This window comes from Mirounga angustirostris, unplaced genomic scaffold (genome assembly GCF_029215605.1).
Source record: "Mirounga angustirostris isolate CCGP_5_RB_7025 unplaced genomic scaffold, mMirAng1.0.hap1 SCAF_12, whole genome shotgun sequence".
NCBI classification, from domain to species: Eukaryota; Metazoa; Chordata; class Mammalia; order Carnivora; family Phocidae; genus Mirounga; species Mirounga angustirostris.
In genome coordinates this window covers 41,908,536-41,927,529 of record NW_026991720.1, presented here as the reverse complement: position 1 = coordinate 41,927,529, position 18,994 = coordinate 41,908,536, and the positions used below count along the sequence as shown (strand labels likewise).

Genomic DNA, 18,994 nt, shown 5'->3' with positions numbered 1-18,994 from the left:
TCTGCTGTCCGTATAAAGAACAAAATCTAAAATTGTTTAAATTATGTTAAAAGAAAACAAGCAAAATATGCCTACAAGTTGGAAGAAAACAGTAAGACAGTAACTGTGCTTGTCTGAATATTTTTCCTTCTTTCAAATTTTTTTCAAAACAAAAATTCCATGAGTTCATATTGCTTGTATAATAGACACATACCAAATGAAATATAATTTTATTATTAAAATCAACATGAGAGGCGCTGGGTGGCTCAGCTGGTTAAATGTCTGCCTTCAGCTCAGGTCATGATCTCAGGGTCCTGGGATCAAGCCCCTCCTCGGGCTCCCTGCCTAGTCGGGAGTCTGCTTCTCTCTCTCCCTCTGCCCCTCCCCTCCCCCACTCATGTTCTCTCTCTCTCAAATACAATTTTTTTTAAAAATTAAAATTTACATGAAAACTACTCCATGTTTTTTGATGTGGTGTCTATTAGCAGCAAAAGAGTAGAAGACATGTATCATTCACTGAAGCTGTACATCGGCTTCTGACAAGCAGAAGATGGGGGGATTGTTGTAGCTTGTGTGTAACTCACTTCTAGCTATAGTTTCAAATAGATGTGCATAAATATGATCATAGGAAACTAAGGAAAACACTTCATTGCACTGAGGAAAATCTACCCATCACCCAACCCACAGTGTTCACTCATAGTCTTCACATTTCAAAAAATAAACAATAAAATAAATGCAGGGAAGAAGCCAATAGCATTATTTGTACAAAAGCAAGCTGTAGCCCAGTATTCCTATTTATTGACACAGAACAAAGGTAGAACTGTTTGAAATTCTGAGATGAAATAACCTACCATGTAACTTGGTATTACTAAACTGGTTATTTAGCGGGCAGGGAGAATGAGCATATGGAACTAACGTTTGTTGAGTGAATATCTACATGTGCCGAACACTTTTAACACACTATCTTACTAATCCTCATCATGACACTGCCAAGAAGGTAGTGTGAGTTCTAATTTCCAGGTGAAGAGACTGAAGCTCACAGTCATGCAACATGACCAAGCTTAATTAGCACAGTGCCTGGCATACAGTAAGTACTCAATAAATATCTTTTGAATGGATGGTAGATAATACACCCAGTAAATAGAAGTGCCAGGATTTAAAATTAGACCCACCTGGTTACAAAGCCCACACTATTTCCATCACAGTACACTGCCTTCTGTGTAAGATGATGCAGAATTGTTTTTAAATGGCTAAGAAAGATCATTGCCAGTGTAAACACAGTTAATAAATTCAGGCACCTGTGATTTCTACCTTCATATCAGAATTATTTCAATGTCAAAATGTATGCTGGGGAAAGGATGAGAAAAGATAGAAAACACACAGGAGGATCTTCAAGGGCTTTTTTAATTTTCAAATATACATAGTACATGAAAGTAACACAATCCATATTAATACATTTTATCTGTATGGAATACTTAACTAGTTAATACTATTCTTCCCTTTTTGTTGTTGAATTCTACCAACTTCTTCAAAAACTATTTTTTATGACAACACCATCAAAAATGTGTTAATTTTATGAATGTTGCGTTTTATATATCTTTTTTCCTTCTTTGCCCCACATACCAAAACAAATTATTTGAAAATGTTAAAATAAGTAAAACATGGCATACTTTCTTAGCTGCTTTGCATCCTGTTAAAATATTTTACAACTATAAAAGTTGAAAATAATTTTATTGGTTTTCCTATATATAAATCCACATAAGTACACTTTTATAAAATACTTTATTAGCTAATACAGCTCTTCTTTTAAAAAAAATTCTACCAACTTCTTTAAAATATTTCCTATGAAAACATCATCCAGAATGTTTTAGTTTATATGAATGTTAGATGTTAAGTCTCCTTTCCTTCTTTGCCCCATACCTAGGCCCAAACAAATTATTTGAAAATACTGATAAAATGGGGCATGCTTTCTTAGAAGTTTTGTATCCTGTATTAAAATATTTTACAATTATAAAAGTTGAAAAATAATTTTATTGGTTTTCTTGAATATAATCTCCTACCTACTATACATGAACTAACCTATAGAATTAAGTCATTTTGTTTTCCCAAATGTGGAGGGTCAAGAACATAAGGGAATTACAAAAACTCCAAGATGATTAATTTAAAGTAGACAGATATTAAAATACTCAGATGTAGCATAGTCACTGTCTCTCAAGCAGAGAAAGTGTTTATCTTTGCATCTGGCAACATATTCAAGATAACTATTTCCCACTTTCAAAGCATTATTGTTGCATAGGTTTTATATTGGAGGAGGAGATTTATAAAACATCAATTTCCTCATCCAAAACCAAAGATAAATGAGGATTCAGAAATATGTTATTATGAAAGATGATGATCAGAAAGATGGTAATCAGAAAGAAAGACTATGTCCAATGAGCTATAGGGCTGTCAAGATGAAAAATGCCTTTGCTTCATTCAGGATCTAGGATCTAAAAATCTCATATGATAAATTTAGCTGGATTTTCTTTGCTGATTATGTTTTAACTCCCAAATTTGGCCATGTACCATAGCAATTTTTATTTTACCTGGATGTTAAAAGAAAATCCACTGGATTACAAAGACAGGTTAATAACCTGTTGAACTTTGGTTGGGAATTAATCAATAAAAAATACTTATCTGGTTGAGTAAACAAGTTTCAAGAGATTCAAAACATTACAAAATAAGTTGTTTTTGAAAATATTTAACTTGAAATGATAAAAAAAATATTAAAAGCTATTGAAGATCTTTCCCGAGGGCTAATAAAAGCAAAAACAACCTTAATAGCCACATGGTTACACACAAATTTCCTCACAGAGGTATAGAAGTTGTGATTAGCATCAGGATTTTAAGGAAGTGTCATTTCAGAAACTGCATTAGTCTTTTCTAAGTGGTTTAAAGAGTCTGAGCTGATACATGCTGGTACTAGAGAAAATCTGAAGCACCTAGTTGAATACAAAAGGACTTACATAATACCTTTCATTTATTGAATTTCATTGTTCTTTTACATATATTTTTTCTTTAGAACTTTTAAGATGGACATTTGGTTTATGCAGTATGAAATGATTTAATCATTTAAAGAACAAGCTTAATAAGGCTGACATTCAATGGAAAACAATGAAATAATTTACCTTTTAATAATGAGAATAACTTGAAATCATTTTTATTATCTTCTTTTTAAGGGTCCCTTATTAAAGCTTGTGATTTTTATTAACATAAATAAGGCAAAGTGATTGCTTTCTACACACAGTGTGATGGGTTGTCTTGTTTTCAGTTAACCTTTAGTACTCTGTACATACTATTTTGAAATACTGTGGTGAAGTAAGGCCTCCCGTCCTTGAGCAAGATGCTACATAAGGGAGGATTAGCTGTATTGGAAGGGTCTTCCACATCCCAAATTTCCAGCATACTGCAACCAGGCCTAAAAAAAAAAAAAAAAAGGCACATATATATCCATATTAAAAATGCATTCATATACAGGGAGAATACATAAAGTAGGTCTTTTTCGAGACTATTTTTTTTAAAGATTTTATTTGAGAGGGAGAGAGACAGAGATAGCAAGAGAGAGGCACGAGTGGGGAGGAGAGGGAGAAGCAGGCTCCCCACTGAGCAAGGAGCCGGATGCGGGGCTCCATCCCAGGACCCAGAGACTAATTTATTTAATAAAGATTTTAAAGCATCATTTCAAAAAATTTAAGTTCAACACTTAAGGATAAAAATGAAATTAAGTATATGTTGCATTTTCATGTTCCACTTAACTAAATAACCAATATATTATTAAACTTAACAGTAAAGGTCCAATATACATTCAGAAATACATATTTAAAAATATATTTTCAAAACGAAATATAAATATATTTTCTAAGTGGTATCACCATCCAAACATAAGGCCCATGAGTAGTAGGAGACAAACTGAAGGAAAGCTAATCTAATTCCTGATGAATTTCATATTTTGGGGCTTCACCTAACTTAGATTAGCATGAAAACATATAGTCCAAGGCAAGGAAGGAAAGCTCTTGTTTGCCAGATTTGTTCTCCTCCACCCTTTCCTATTTTGGGTGGCTCTATGATTGGACTGACTGGGATACTAGTTCTCACTAGGGAATATCCTTGCATTAGAGGCAGTAAAGGGAAGAAGTCAGGCAAAATTGGCTATTATTTTTAACAGCTATATTGAGGAATCATTTATGTACAATAAAATGCACCCATGTATAAAAAAAATGCACCCATTTATGAGTAAAGTTTGATAAATACAGGGAAATGTCTATGTGAGTGTGAGTGTGTGAGTACCACCATAATCGTAATACAGAAAATTCCCAGCACTGAAACAAGTTCCCTTGAGCCCTTCTGCAGTTGGTCCCCTCGCTCCAACTTAGCCCAGGCAAACACTGATCTTTCTGCAATATAGTTTTGCCTTATCTAGAATATTCCAGATGTTTATACTCACTGCAGCTTTCATATGTTACTCACATGATAACAATATCATCCCTTTTCCTTCAATCTATACATGTATTTGTATTTAAAATGCACGTCTTACAGGCGACACATAGTTGGATTTTGCTTTTGTATTCAGTCTACCAATCTTTGCCTTTTGATTGGAGTGTTTTGTCCCTATTCACATTTTTTATTACTGATACTGTTTGACTTAGGCTTTTTTCCCTTTTTTCTGTTTGTTTCCTCTCTTTTTTGATTGTGTTTCTCTTTCTTGACTTCTTTTATGTCAGGCAAAAAGTTTTACTATATCATCTATTTCATTTATTGGCTTATGCATTCTTTTTTTTTTTTTTGCCTTTTTTTGCGTTGCTCTAGATATTAAAACAGGCATCTTCAATGTACCACAATTTACTTAACATTAAACTCGGATTATTTCTAGACAGTCATACATTCTATTTTCATTTATTCCCCTTGCTTGTGCTATTGCTGTCTCATATATATGACTTATAAACTCAAAAATATAATGTATCATCTTTGCTTTAACTAGTCACAGGATTTTAAAAGATTTTCAGAGAGCAAATATATATATACATATAGTGATTAATATTTATCCACATTTTTACCATTTCCAGTGCATTTTAGTCTATCCTGTATTATCTGAATTTTGAATTATCATTTCAATGTCAGTTGACTTCTTTTATTTATGAAGAGAAGTCAGATGTTTATCATATCATTCTTCTCTTGCTTTTTTCAAGATTTTCTCTTTTCTCCTTGTTTTTCACCAGTTTGACTATGATGTACCGTGGTGCAGATTTCCTTGGGTTAACCTAGCTGTGTTTGTTAAGCTTAACTGGATCTCTAAGTTAATGGCTTTCAGCGAATAAGAAATATTTGGCCAACATTTCTTCAGGTATTTTTTTTCTGCCATTTTTCTTTTCTTTCATTCTTTCTGTTACTATATTACCCATGTGTTGAACTATTTAATAACACACAGTTCTCTGTGGCTTTTGCTGTTCTTCAATCTTTTTGATCCCTGTTCTTTGGATTGGTTGCTTTTTCTTGAGTTACCTTCAAGTCATTGATTTGTTTCTGTTGTCATATCAAATCTCTTGAGAACTTTTAAAGAATTTTCCTTCATTTATTATTCTTTTCAGTTTTAGAATTCCCATTTTTTCCAGGGAGGATGCTTTGATTTCACTGTTGAGAATCAAATCTTGTCCCTTATTGATTATCATGTCTTCCTTTAGTTCTTTGAACATATTTTCCCTAATCCTTGAATATAATCATAACAGCAGCTCTGCAGTCTTTCCCTGCTCAATCCTACATCTCACACTATTTGAATCAGTTTCTACTAACTTTTTTCTTGAGTATTGGTCAGACTATCCCATTTTTTTGCAGGTCTGGTGATTTTGGGTTGGAAACTAAACACTGGAGAAAATACCTGGCAGTGAGTCTGGAATCTATTTTGTTCTTCTGATGACTGTTACTTTCTTGTTTCTGTTCTGGTAGATAATTAACTTGTCTGGATCTCCTGTCTTGTGCAGCAGCTATCTCTGCTCAGTTTTTTCAGATTCCAGCTACTTCTTTCTTTTAGCCCTGGGATTTTCCTTGTGTTTTTATCAGCCAAGGATTTGGGCAGAGTTATATTTGGAAATCCGTCTTCTCCGTATTTCCCTTGCTTTGGGGGTTTTCCCCAGAATGTGTAGTTGCTTTGTTATCCCTTATTTCTGCCCTGACACCTTGAACGAGTGATGACTCTGCTTTCTGCTTCCTAGGGTGTGTGCAAGTTGGGAAATGTACATGGTGAAAAGCACAGGGAATTTGCAAATCTCACCAGGAGTTCTCTTTCAAGAATAAACATCTTGGGGCACCTGCGTGGCTCAGTTGGTTAAGCACCTGACTCTTGGTTTCAGCTCAGGTCATGATCTCAGGGTGGTGAGACAGAACCCTATGTTGGGCTCTGTGCTCAGTGCAGAGTCTGCTTGAGATTCTCTCCCTCTCCTTCCCCTTCTGCTCCTACCCCTGCTCATGCTCTAAAATACATAAATAAAATCTTTAAAAAAATAAAAATAAAATAAATAAAAAGGATAGGTATCTTGCCCTAGTTTCCACCTGCCCTTTCCCAAGTTCCCAGAGGTTTCCCACAGGCATGTGTAGAATAGGTTTTAGGCAGAATTTATATTCAGATTTTAGATTTTGGTCTTTCTGTAGTGCTCTTGCTTCTAAAATGTCCCCTTCAAATATCCAGCTGCTTTGCTACTCACAGCTCATCTGTCACCATCTGTCCCCTCAAGCCAGTGGGCTGTGATCTTCTGCTATAATAGAAGCAGGGAGGGGATGATTTAGGAAGTGCTCTCAGGCAAGTTCACAAATTCAGAGAAGTCCTTCAAGAGCAAATGTTTCTAAGTTTCTCCCTGCTTTTGTGTCACTTCCCAGAGACTTCAAGTGGTTGTTTTTAATACCATTAAACCTAACTTTGGATGCATTCTGTTAATTGAAGTATATGCATATTGGAACTATGTCTTTGCTTTAAGTAGTGCCACGGTAACTCTTAAGACACAGTTCCAATTCACAGTTCCTTGATTTGAAGTCTACTTTGTCTTATTAAATTTTAAAATAATGTACACACATATTCACATGACATTGAGCTCCATGGAACCATGCAAAGCAAAACATAATTTTGACATGCTCAAGTTTCAGCTAATATAGTACCACACAAAGTGAAGAGTGCCTGTGTTTTCATCCAGTTCTTAAAACTGTAATCTCTGGGAGCAATAAGTCAAACTCTTCTTGCCAATATTAACTGAACTCCCTCCAAAACTGTTCCTTACGGGTCCTATGTTCAATTTCTTTGGGCCTTCGACAGACCAGTAGCTCTTAAATTCAGTTTGTCCAAACTATAAAATCCAATTAGCACTTTTCATTATTTTCTTTAACATAGCCTTAGGCCGTTAGGTAAGGAGTATGTAATACTTAATAGAACAGAGTTGTGAAGAAAAGTAGAAGAAGCCAATTTTGTAAAAAGAATTGCCTTGAGAGACAATTTGCTATTCCTTCTTTAGAACTTATTCCTGGTGTCTCAGAAGGCTATTAGTGATAGCTGTAGAATGATTTTCTAAGTCCCAGAATTTTAGAAGACTTCTTCTTTGCATAAATATTTATTTGTATATTTAGAGTAACTTTTTATTAGAGTACAATTACAGAAGTAAAAACGCACAGATCTTAGTGTACAGTTCCATGAGTTTTGACAAATGCATACACTCATATAAAAAACATGCCAATCAAGATAGTGAACACTGTCATTAATCTAAGAAAAAAAAGTTCTTGAATCCCTTTCCAGAGGGTATTTCCACCACCACCTCTACCCCCTGGCTCCACCATAGCCAACCACTATTCTGATTTCTGTTCCCATTAGTTTTGCATATTTTGAACTTCATAGAATGGAATCACATAGTATGTACTCTTCTATGTTTGGCTTCTTTCATTCAGCGTGTTTTTGTGATTCATTCTTTCTTCACACATCAGTATTTTGTTCCTTTTTATTGTCTAGCAGCATTCCATTGTATGAATATACTATAATTTGTTTATTCAGTTATCTCTTGATCATTGGGTTGTTTCCAGTTTGAGATATTACGAACATCCTCTATGGACAGATATTTTTATATCTCTTGTTTAAATTCCACAAGGAGTACAATTGCTGAGTAATAGGGCAAATATATGCTTAAATTTTTATAAGAAGCCTCCAAATACTTCTCCAAAGTGGTTGTATCATTTTTACTCCCATTAGCAATGTAAGAGATTTCTAGTTAATCTGCATCCTTGCCAATATCTGGCATTTCAGTTTTTAAGATTTTATCTGTTCTAGAGTATATGTTATAGTATCCCATTGTGGTTTTAATTTGCATATCCCTGGACACTGACAATATTGAGCATCTTTTCATGTATTTACTAGTCATCACATATTTTCTTTCATGAAGGATATCTTCCCAAGTTTTTGTCCATTTTCAATTGTATTGTCAATTTATTATTAATCTGTAAAATTTCTTCATGTAAAATATATATATCTCCTTTATCAGACACGCACTTTACAAACATTTTCTTCCAGTCTGTGGATTCCCTTTTCATTTTCTTAACATCTTCTGAGGAAAAGATTTCAATTTTGAGGTGTATGATTTATTGACTTTTTAATGGTTAGTGTTCTGTGTTCCAAGAAATCTTTTAATTTTAGCTTTTACATTTAGTTCTGTAATCCATGTCGAGTTAATTTTTGTGTATAGTGTAGTATGGGTCATGGTTCACTTTTTCTTCTGTACAGATATCCAGTTAGATCAGCAACATTGTTGAAAACACCTCTTTTTGCACTCAAGTAAAAAAGATATATATTATTTTTTAATTTCCTTTGTGGTTTTTTCTTTGACCCATAAGTTATCCATAAGTTTACTGCCTAATTTCCAAATATGTATGGATTTACCAGATATTTAGATTTCTAATTATTAATTTTTAATTTAATTCTGTATGACTTCAAATCTTTTAAGCATACCGAGCTATTTTTATGGCCCAGCATATTCTTCTCTTGGTGAAAATTCCATGTACCCTTTAAAAAAATGTGTATTCTGCAGAATGTATTTTTCTGTACTGTTCTTTTTTTTTTTTTTAAGATTTTATTTATTTGCGAGAGAGAGAATGAGAGACAGAGAGCATGAGAGGGAGGAGGGTCAGAGGGAGAAGCAGACTCCCTGCTGAGCAGGGAGCCTGATGTGGGACTCGATCCTAGGACTCCGGGATCATGACCTGAGCCGAAGGCAGTCGCTTAACCAACTGAGCCACCCAGGTGCCCTTTCTGTACTGTTCTATAAGAGTAATTAGGTCAGGTTATTTGATACTGTTTGATGTTTTTATCTTTTAATCCTTACACTCTTTTTATCTAATTTTCTCAGTAATAAAAGGAAAGTTAACATTTCCAACTATCATTGGAAAATTTGCTCATTTTTTCTTTATATTCTGCACATTTTTACTTTGTGCACTTTGAAGCTCTGTTTAGATATACACATTTTAGAACTGTTATATATTTTTGATGAATTAATCCTTTTGTCATTATAAAATGTCCATCTTTATTTGTGGTAATATGCCTTGATTTGAAGTCTACTTTGTCTTATTAAATTTTAAAATAATGTACACACACATCAACATTATGATGTTCCTGTTTCTTCTTTTATAAGGTGCCATTTCTTCCTAGATATATAATTATTAAAATTATATATTAAATATAGTATTAAAATTATATATTAAATTATAAATTTAATATATAAATTTATAAATAAAATTATAAATTAAATTATAGTATTAAAATTATATATTAAAATTAGCCACTAGAACTTATGAACCTCACTTTTCCAAAATGTTTTATGATCTAATTCCTAATTATCCATACGAGAAATGAAAATTCTTAATGTTAGACTTAATACAACTAAGAACCTCTTAAGTCAAGGAGTCTAAAAAAAGGCCTCAAGATATCCATTAGCCATTTTGGAATTTTGTGATTTTCAGAAATTAAAAATTATACTTAGGAATATTTTACTTACTATGACTTCTGGAGTTATCTGAAACTTTTCTCATAAATCTTATAACTTCAGTGTTATCCAGTTGTAGTAAAAGAATGCTAATGTTTCACACTGCTGTAAATTCAAATCTGTATTTCATACATCTAATACAAATTATCATAAGAATTTGAAAAAGTATGAAGGAAAGCAACATTATTTAAGATGTTAAATTAAAATGAAAAAATCTGGGAGCTAAAATACACTATAGTTTCTTGAAATTAGATTCTACTTAAATGATATTTACTTTCCTACATGAAATAATTTTAAATAAAATACCAGGATAATATTTTAATGGAATTTATTTAGAATAAAAATTCTTAAGGAATCACAACTATTGTAATAAAGTAAAACAGTTGTTGCTTAAAGATATAGCATAGGGCTCATACTCACTTAGTTCTCACAACACACCATGCCTCTTCTAAAATGTAATAATTCACATGTAACTCCAACAATTTCTCTCTCACTTCTTTTGCAGATTTTCGACTATATGTGGAATAAACTATTTTTGTGCGGGCCCTTTAAATTCAAAACACAAGTTAAAAATTTTTTTAATAAGTCATAATAGAATGGACTAAAGAAATTTTGCTAGTAAATTAAAATCTCAACACTCACTAGATGGAGCATTCATATATATGACCTCAAGGAGCATGAATTGTTTTGGGGATAGCCTAGATTATTTTTGGAGAGAAGTTTCCACCTTCCTACTTATACTTTGCATTTGCTAAAACTTACAGTGGTTTGAATTTTATATGTTATATGTACTGCTTGTTAGTGTTTACCAGAACAGACAGACATAAACTGGTTTAGACTCTAGACCTGGGTAGCAGGATAATAGTTCAGGATATGAATTTGCTTTGCATATGCATAAAATTAATCTGCTCACGGAACACATTCAGATAAAGGTGAACAGAGTGAAAACAGATTTTGGTAGATAATTTCACCTACTGAAATTACCCGAAAAGCATATGAATTGAAGTTGAAATGTAGCAAATCATACATTCAGAGGGCATCTAGTGTAGCAGTCAGGAAGGTTGACAAACAGGATTAGTCACCAAAATACGGTACAGCAGACAAGTTGGTCCTAAATAGGAGTTTTTATGAAATCCTGAATAATTACCATTTATGCACTGGATATTTCTTTTCTTTAACTTATTTTAAGTTCAATTAGTTAACATATAGTGTATCATTTGTTTCAGACATAGAGTTCAGTTATTCATCCGCTGCATATAACACTCAGTGCTCAGTACCTCACGTGCCCTCCTTAACGCCCATCACCCAGTGCCCCCAGCCCCCACCCAGCACTGGCCATTTCTTAAAATTTCAAACATATAAGATGTGCAATGTCCAAAACCAGATATAAAACTTTAAATGATTTAAAATTTTACCTCTAATAATAAGCCAAAGATGCATTAACAAGAAAAGATTACCCTGACAATGACTAAAATGATTAAAATAATTTTTAAAGGTATTTAAGGAAAACAAAACTTTCATACCTCAATGAAAACCAGAGTTCTCATAACTAGCTAGCAAAACACACCCTAAATTTTCATAAAAGCATGTAATATAGCTAATGTCATGTACTTTTTCTGTTAGAAAAGGTTAGTTATAAGGCTACCAGTAAGATAGAGAATGGTTTCTTAAATCAGGGGGAGGGGCTTGTGGGGTTCAGAGCAGGGGCCGGCAAACTATGGCCCTGGGCCAGATCCATCCCATCTCCTAGTACTAGTACTCAGCAGTTCTACTGGAACAAACAGACATACACAGCTTTGTCATGAATACGTGACATTTGCACTTTGAGAAAAACTAGCTTTTTTTCATTTTTCAGAGGTTTATTAAGCTTCCTTTAGAGTCGAAATGTACAAATTATGATTTCTGGAAGGTTCTTATATATTTTTAAACTTCCAGCATGAACATGAAGATGAGAGTGTGTGTGTGCATATGCAAATTTTTCCCTATTCTTAAGAGTCAATATAAGTTGTAAGCATGTCTGGTTGAAACATTCAATCAGTTGCCAACCTCAAGTCTGCATCCTCGTAATGTGGGTGATTCACAATGGGGTGAAGGGTAGACAGCTTGACACTGGCCATCGTAGGCATGGCACCTGCAAACACAGCATCTGAAAAACAAGGATATATTCCTTAGTGACATATTTTAAAGAAAACCAAAGATCATTACTTATCTATAATATTTGAACTCAAATTAAGAAAAATGAAATACATTTAAATAACCACCATTGGCATTATTCTTTTTCTTTGTTCAATACTGTCTACTATAACAGCTGACTTCTGTTATCTCTGTGCCAGGAACTGTGTTAAGTAAGTTTACTAGGATTAAACAATTTAATTTGCACAACTTTATGAAGTGGTTCTATGTTATTCTTACTTTGTAAATAAGGAAACTGAGAGCCAACAAAAGTAAGTGACTTGTCCAAGACTACACACCTAGGTGGCACCAGAGCCCACCCTCAGCCACTTCAGTACAACTTCCTGCCATGTTCAAGCTCAATGTAAAAGACAATACTACAAAAGCACATGTGACCAGAAAGAATTATAAATCTTCATATCTTGTTCTAATAATTTAAAATGCCAAGAACTGACAGACTGTTACAAAGGGCAAGTCTCATGCTACATCTTTTAAGGTGAAACTGTGAAGTGTAGTATCTTGGAAGACAAAAATGTTTACTTACCTTCTGGCACTTCTCTATAATAAATTATTATATAGTTTTGAAGGTCATTATCATTTTTTTAAAGATTTTATTTATTTATTCATGAGAGACAGAGAGAGACAGAGAGAGAGAAAGAAGCAGGCTCCCAAGGAGCAGGGAGCCCGATGCAGGACTCGATCCCAGGACCCTGGGATCATGACCTGAGCCGAAGGCAGACGCCCAACCATCTGAGCCACCCGGGCGCCCAGGTCATTATCATTTTTAATCAGCATAATAAAATTACGAATAAGAACAAGGCATGTCATTCACATCTACCGTAAAAAACTGAATGTTTACTTGCAAATATAAGTATTCTAAATGTAACTTCAAATGAAAATCTTCACATATGACTGAAATTTGAAGATATGTAAGTCAATCAGTGTAGAAATATGTATTTACTATCACAAGGTTCAGTAATTAACGATGGAAAGCTCTTAGGCTAATGCAGTGGTTCTCGACCAGATGGGATTTTATTTCCTAGGGATATATATGGTGGTCAGTTTCTGGAGACATTTTTGATTGGCACACTGTGGGGGAGAGAGGAGCTGTTGGCAACTTGTGGGTTGAGGGAAGGGATGCTGCTAAATATTCTTCAAAGCACAGGCCAGTCCCTAAATACCAATAGTGCCAAGGCTGAGAAAATGTGGGTTAGAGGGACCCAAAGCCCAGGGACACAGTTATCAGGAAGAAAGTATGTGGGTCTGTCCAGCAAGAGCAGGACTCACTGAAGAGAAACCATCTATGGCAGAGAGAGGGGGAGAAATACTCTGCACAGTCTTCACTCTTGATGGTGAGATAAATATGAACAAGATGGGGAAAGAATAGGATACTTTCCTATATGTTTACTGAAATCCTCACATACACTCTACCAAATGTATTAGAAAATGTACATCCTTCTGACTTGACAGAGCCTCACTAATACATGACTTGGTAAGTAGACCATGGGCTGGATTTCAGTTTCCCCTTGTCCTCTCAACTGAGCACCCTTATGCAGTACACAAACTATACAACCCTACATGGGGGAACTGAACACAGGCATTAGTCTCACCCATACTACAGAACATCATGCTGCTTTTATTTTTTTTTATTAAATTTTTTTTATTTTACTTTTCCGAGAGAGAGAGCGCACACAAAGAGGGGCAGGAGCAGAGGGAGAAGCAGACTCCCCGTTGAGCCGGGAGCCCAATGCGGGACTCAATCCCAGGACCCTGGGATCATGACCTGAGCGGAAGACAGACAGTTAACCAACTGAGCCACCAGACGCCCCCATCATGCTGCTTTTAATAAACATGTGGTAACTACGAGAGAAGTCATAATAGAAGGATGAAGAAGATTTATAAGAAAATCAAAGAAGAGGTGGCTAAAACTGAAGTAGGAGGAGTTTGTGGGAGTTGTCTTAGGATAAGTTGCCAAATGTAGGCCCTCTCTGCCAGGAACCCAAGACAAACACACTGGAACAAAGACAGATGCAAGAAAAGATTCTAAAAGTAGGTACCTCATAAAGTTTGGGAAAAAGAACTAACTGGTAAGGGGTAAGGGAGAGTAAAGGGAGCACCTACACCTTGTACTCCTATAGAGAAAAATTCACTAGAGGATTAATTTTAAAATTCTGATTAAACTGGTCTGGCAGCTGTAAGTGATGAGGAACTGTCACTTCTGAAAACATGATATCTGAGTTGAGGCTTATAAAAGTTTACCTTAACAATGGCTAATTAATTAAATGGTGACTATCAAATAAGCAAATGAGGAAATCACCCCAAGGAGTCACAGGATAAATTTAAATAAGCCACAGTGAAGAACTTGTGCCACACAAAATTACTAAATTTCAAAAATAGGCTTGGACAAGATTATGGATTACTTATAGAAAATACTGTAGAATATACTTATTCTCTGGAAAGATTTTTTTTAAATGAAATAAATATCTCTGCTTAAAGTGGTTTTGGATAAAGATAGGAAGAAAAAAAAGATAAGCTAAAATGATATTTTGGAGTATTTACAAGTAGAATTTATACTCATCTCTTTGAAATGATTTAGTGAAGAAAATAGAATATCTGAGATTTTAACTCATCTGTGTGCAAATGGTTTTACAGAGTTGGATGAGAGAGTCAGCACTGACTGAAGTGATAGAAAGGGCATTGTTGACCTCCCCATAGTCAAAAGTATCTTCTCCAGTGGTCTGTTCACAGGTGTGAAATTTTGTTATTGAAAATTTGTCATTGTTAGGGTTAAAATACGATAATGATCTCAGCATTACAGTACATTAACTATGAACAATCATTAATTCCTCATGTTAATTAAAATTCTTGACAGTTATCTAGGAGGCATCTAAAGAGGGCACAAAATTGTTTTTTGGAAAGGTTTGACTCGGTGGACACTGCAATTAGCATGCTCAAAATCTGTGAGTGAATAAATGACTGCATGTGTCTGTTTCTACATGTCTATAAATACCTAGCTATACATAGAACTAAAGAGCTACATACCTGGTCTGGTATTATATTTGATCCATTGTATCAGTTCTTCCTGAGGCAAATTATTAAATTCTCCTATTATGCTCCATTGATTATGGAGGTTTGCACAACCTTGTATTGACATCACTGTTAGAATGCCAAAGATAACATTCTCAAAGCGAACTCTGCAAAAAATCCATCCAAAGAGCTGAAATGAAAGAAACCATTTATTTTTAATTCTTATATGAAGAGTGCTATAGGGCCAATAATAAACTCTTACCTTGCTACTTAAACCAAGGTGGATTATCATTTGATATTATCAATGCACTAATAATATATAGAACTATGGTCACCTATTGTTTAAAAATAGTACATATTTTGGAATTATAGGGCCTAGTAAAAATGGAACTTTCTTTATCCTCAAAAGACTAAAGGAAGAAGCACACCTCATCCTTCTAGTACTGATTTACTACCAAGGATTAAGATTAGCAAATCACAAAAATGTGAAACATCCTAGAGCTAAATCCTGTAATATCTGGCTTTAATGGACATCTAAAATAACTATGGAAACCCCACTAGCAATAACACATATATTCCTTTCAGGAAAATGAGCATTATGATATTCTAACACAAGACTCTTTTCATCAAAACTAAGTAAGATGTTTCTAGAAGTACACTGGTCCCCAAATTCTAGTTTCTTTGTCTAGCTCTTCTGTATATCAACGGTAAGAGAATCCCAGAACAGACAACTTTTCCTAGGGGTTCTCTGAGCCAAACAGGACAATACTAGAGCAATTACCCTGCATCTACTCTAGCATTAGAAGAACACTTGAGGATCGTTTTGGTGGGCCAAGAAATTCTTGCCCAGACCTGAACTCTGTGGATAGAATACTAACATAGTATTCTGTGTCTGTGGATAGAATACTAACATAGGGGAAAGTGTACCTTGTCACTTATCATAAGAGTATCAGTTAAAATCTAGGAATAATTTTCAAAGCTACTGGAAATTGCTTTTATTATTCATAACTGATCATGAAATAACCTTTTAAATCATTTAAACCAAGTGTTTTTATATTTTGGATTAGTCAGCAAAGGCATGGTATCTACAGAGCTGTTGCTACAGTTACTATAGTGGAGTGACACAAAAATGAATACGTTACCCTTCGAGAGCATATCAAGGAAGCCATAACACACATGTGAGGTGTTAAAAACAACTTCAGCCTCATGATTAAAACGGCAAGGACAGTGAATGCTAACAGTTGCAATGTGTGAAAAATCAGCTGTAAAAACAAAACAAAATATTTCCACTTTATATATTTTTAAATTAATATATATTAAAACTATTATCACTCATTAGGACAAGGATCTTTTAATTTAGTAGTAAGTCTGGTAATATTTATTCATTCATTCAACAAAGATTTAGCAAATGTGTATTATATGCCACGTACTATTCTGGGGGCTTTGGATACAAGAGTGAACAAAACAACAGTGAGTGATTTCTGCGCTTGTGAAGCTTACATTTTAGAACATTTAGTAAGGAAAGACAAAAATAGTCATGGCAAGTAAATGAATCCATTATATAGTCTCTTAGAAAGTGGCAAATGCAGTGAAGAAAGTGGAACAGGGAAAGGGGACTGGGAGTGCAGGGTGTGGTGTGAGGTTCCAGTTGCAATTGCAAGTAGGACAATCAGGGAGGGCCTCATTGAAGAGGTGGCATTTGAACAGGCCCCTCACAAGGTGAGGAAGTGAGCCACAGAGACATACAAATATGGAATGCTTCACAAATTTGCGTATCATTCAGTCAGCAACAAAAATTGTAGCAAAACATAATCTAGATTATTTTTAAAGTAATGGAATTATATATATAAATATTTGTACTGATGAGTAGGACACCCATTTTATTAAGACGGGGTTCCACTGAGCAAAGGTTTCAGACAAAACTTTTCTAACAGACATATTCATAAAATATCAACCAATTCTTCACTAGAAAAATAGACAAAGAATGCAACCAAAATTTAATACATATTAACTAAATATGTTCTAACTTGCTAATATTCAAATTAAACATTAAAGGTAACAAGATATTTTCACCTATAAAATGGACAAATATTAATACTGTTAAAGAAGATGCCATACACTAAAATAATTGGTACATTTCTGTAATTTAGCATTATTTATCAAGATGCTACAAAAGAGCCAACCCTTTTGACTTAAATTTCCATTCTAATTTAAGGGAATAATCAAGACCAAAAAAATGCCTGTACAAAGATGATCACTGAAGTGAATTTTTAGCAGCAAAAATACTAACAACCTATGTGACAGGAATAAGTAAGTTACCACATTTCCCACATGCATACAGCCATTAAAAGATTACATGTTAGTAGATTATTTAATGGCATGGATAGTTTTCAATGTGTATAATTATGTACATACGAAATTATTAATTTTGTGAAAACCATCTATGTGTATATATACATGCATGTGTGGGGTGGAGAAGGCTACAAAAATATGTACCTAAAAAGTTAATAGAGGTTATTTCCCTAATGGTGACTTTTCTGAATTTTCTAACACTTTTTAAACACGTGTTATTTTAGAATTAGAAATATCTGATTTATGTTTAAAACAGAATGCAAAGCTGTGTTTTTCCTTTTTAAGTAAATATGTTCACTTAAATGAATGTGCTAATTTTTTCATAATTCTTGAATCCAAAGTTGGGATGTGGAAGATTTATTTCAAAATCAATCCTTCATTTTTCTTTAGTCAAACTCCTCTTTGGACAAAGTCGGGGGCATGTTGTGGAGGGAACAAAAAAACATCAACACACTTCACACCTAAATAGGTCTTTTTGGTTAGGACCATTAAATCACAGACTGGTAGATTACATGGGCCATCTTCTTTAATCATCTATCCAAAGCAGGGATCTCTTCTGTAAATCTATGAACTGGTTATTCACTAATTCCTGAAAAAGAATATGCCATAGAAGTGCCTATTATAATTATGGATAGCTGTAAATGTTAGAAAATCTTTCCTAAGACTGAACCAATGTCTCCCCATAATTTCCACACCTCTGCAACTGCACAAAATTAGTCTAACCCATTTGCACATGACAGTTCTCTATTATCCAAACGCTGCACTCATGACTTTGCACTAATCCCACCTTCACCCTTAGAAAGCTATTTTTAAGCTAAATATTCAGAAACTTGGATCATTAGTTCTGTGGTATCATAATTCTGGCTGCCTTGCTCTGGACATGGTACAGATCGCCCATGTTTTGTTAAAATGTGGCATCTAGAAACAGACTACCATAGATGTGGTTCTAATTTATGAAAGTGTACATCTGACTTCTCCCAACATGCCTTCCTTTGGTTATCCTAAGCCACAGGATGAGACTACCATCGTCTCTCCGAAATCCCATCACTTGTACTCTTTTTCCATCACTTCTACTTTAGCACCAACTGCTCATATGACAAGAATTAAATCCAAAGGAGTAATTCTTCTTGACTTTCCTCTATTATCTAAAGGCTGAAAAGACTCTGTTTTCATATGGACATCTGAAAGATCCTCACCATTTCCTTATCTTCCCTGCATGTTTTTTTTTTTTGGGGGGGGGGGGGGGAATGACACAGAACAACCATTCCAAATGGCACCACTTATGTTTGTTTTCTATTGTTATCCACATGCTCTAACCACTCTACTCACAGGCTACTGACTTTCCATGGACCTCTCTTGCCATAGTTATTTTATCTCCTATTCTATCAAATAGTTTTCTTTTTAACTACTAAGTAGAAGACAGA

The 18,994-nt window shown here is 34.3% G+C and overlaps 1 protein-coding gene across 1 annotated transcript in view; it reads right to left on the bottom strand.

Annotated features, from left to right (window-relative positions):
• Window positions 1–1,381: 1,381 nt before the first annotated feature.
• Window positions 1,382–18,994, bottom strand: part of DPY19L2 (dpy-19 like 2) — a 92,738-nt gene continuing 75,125 nt past the window's right edge. Inside the window, exons 15-19 of the mRNA XM_064575058.1 lie at window positions 16,361–16,480; window positions 15,234–15,408; window positions 12,066–12,165; window positions 10,440–10,565; window positions 1,382–3,436 (exon numbers count right to left, since the gene is read on the bottom strand). Coding sequence (XP_064431128.1) covers window positions 3,286–3,436; window positions 10,440–10,565; window positions 12,066–12,165; window positions 15,234–15,408; window positions 16,361–16,480 — 672 coding nt within the window. The 3' untranslated portion in view covers window positions 1,382–3,285. The remainder of the gene's footprint in view (window positions 3,437–10,439; window positions 10,566–12,065; window positions 12,166–15,233; window positions 15,409–16,360; window positions 16,481–18,994) is intronic.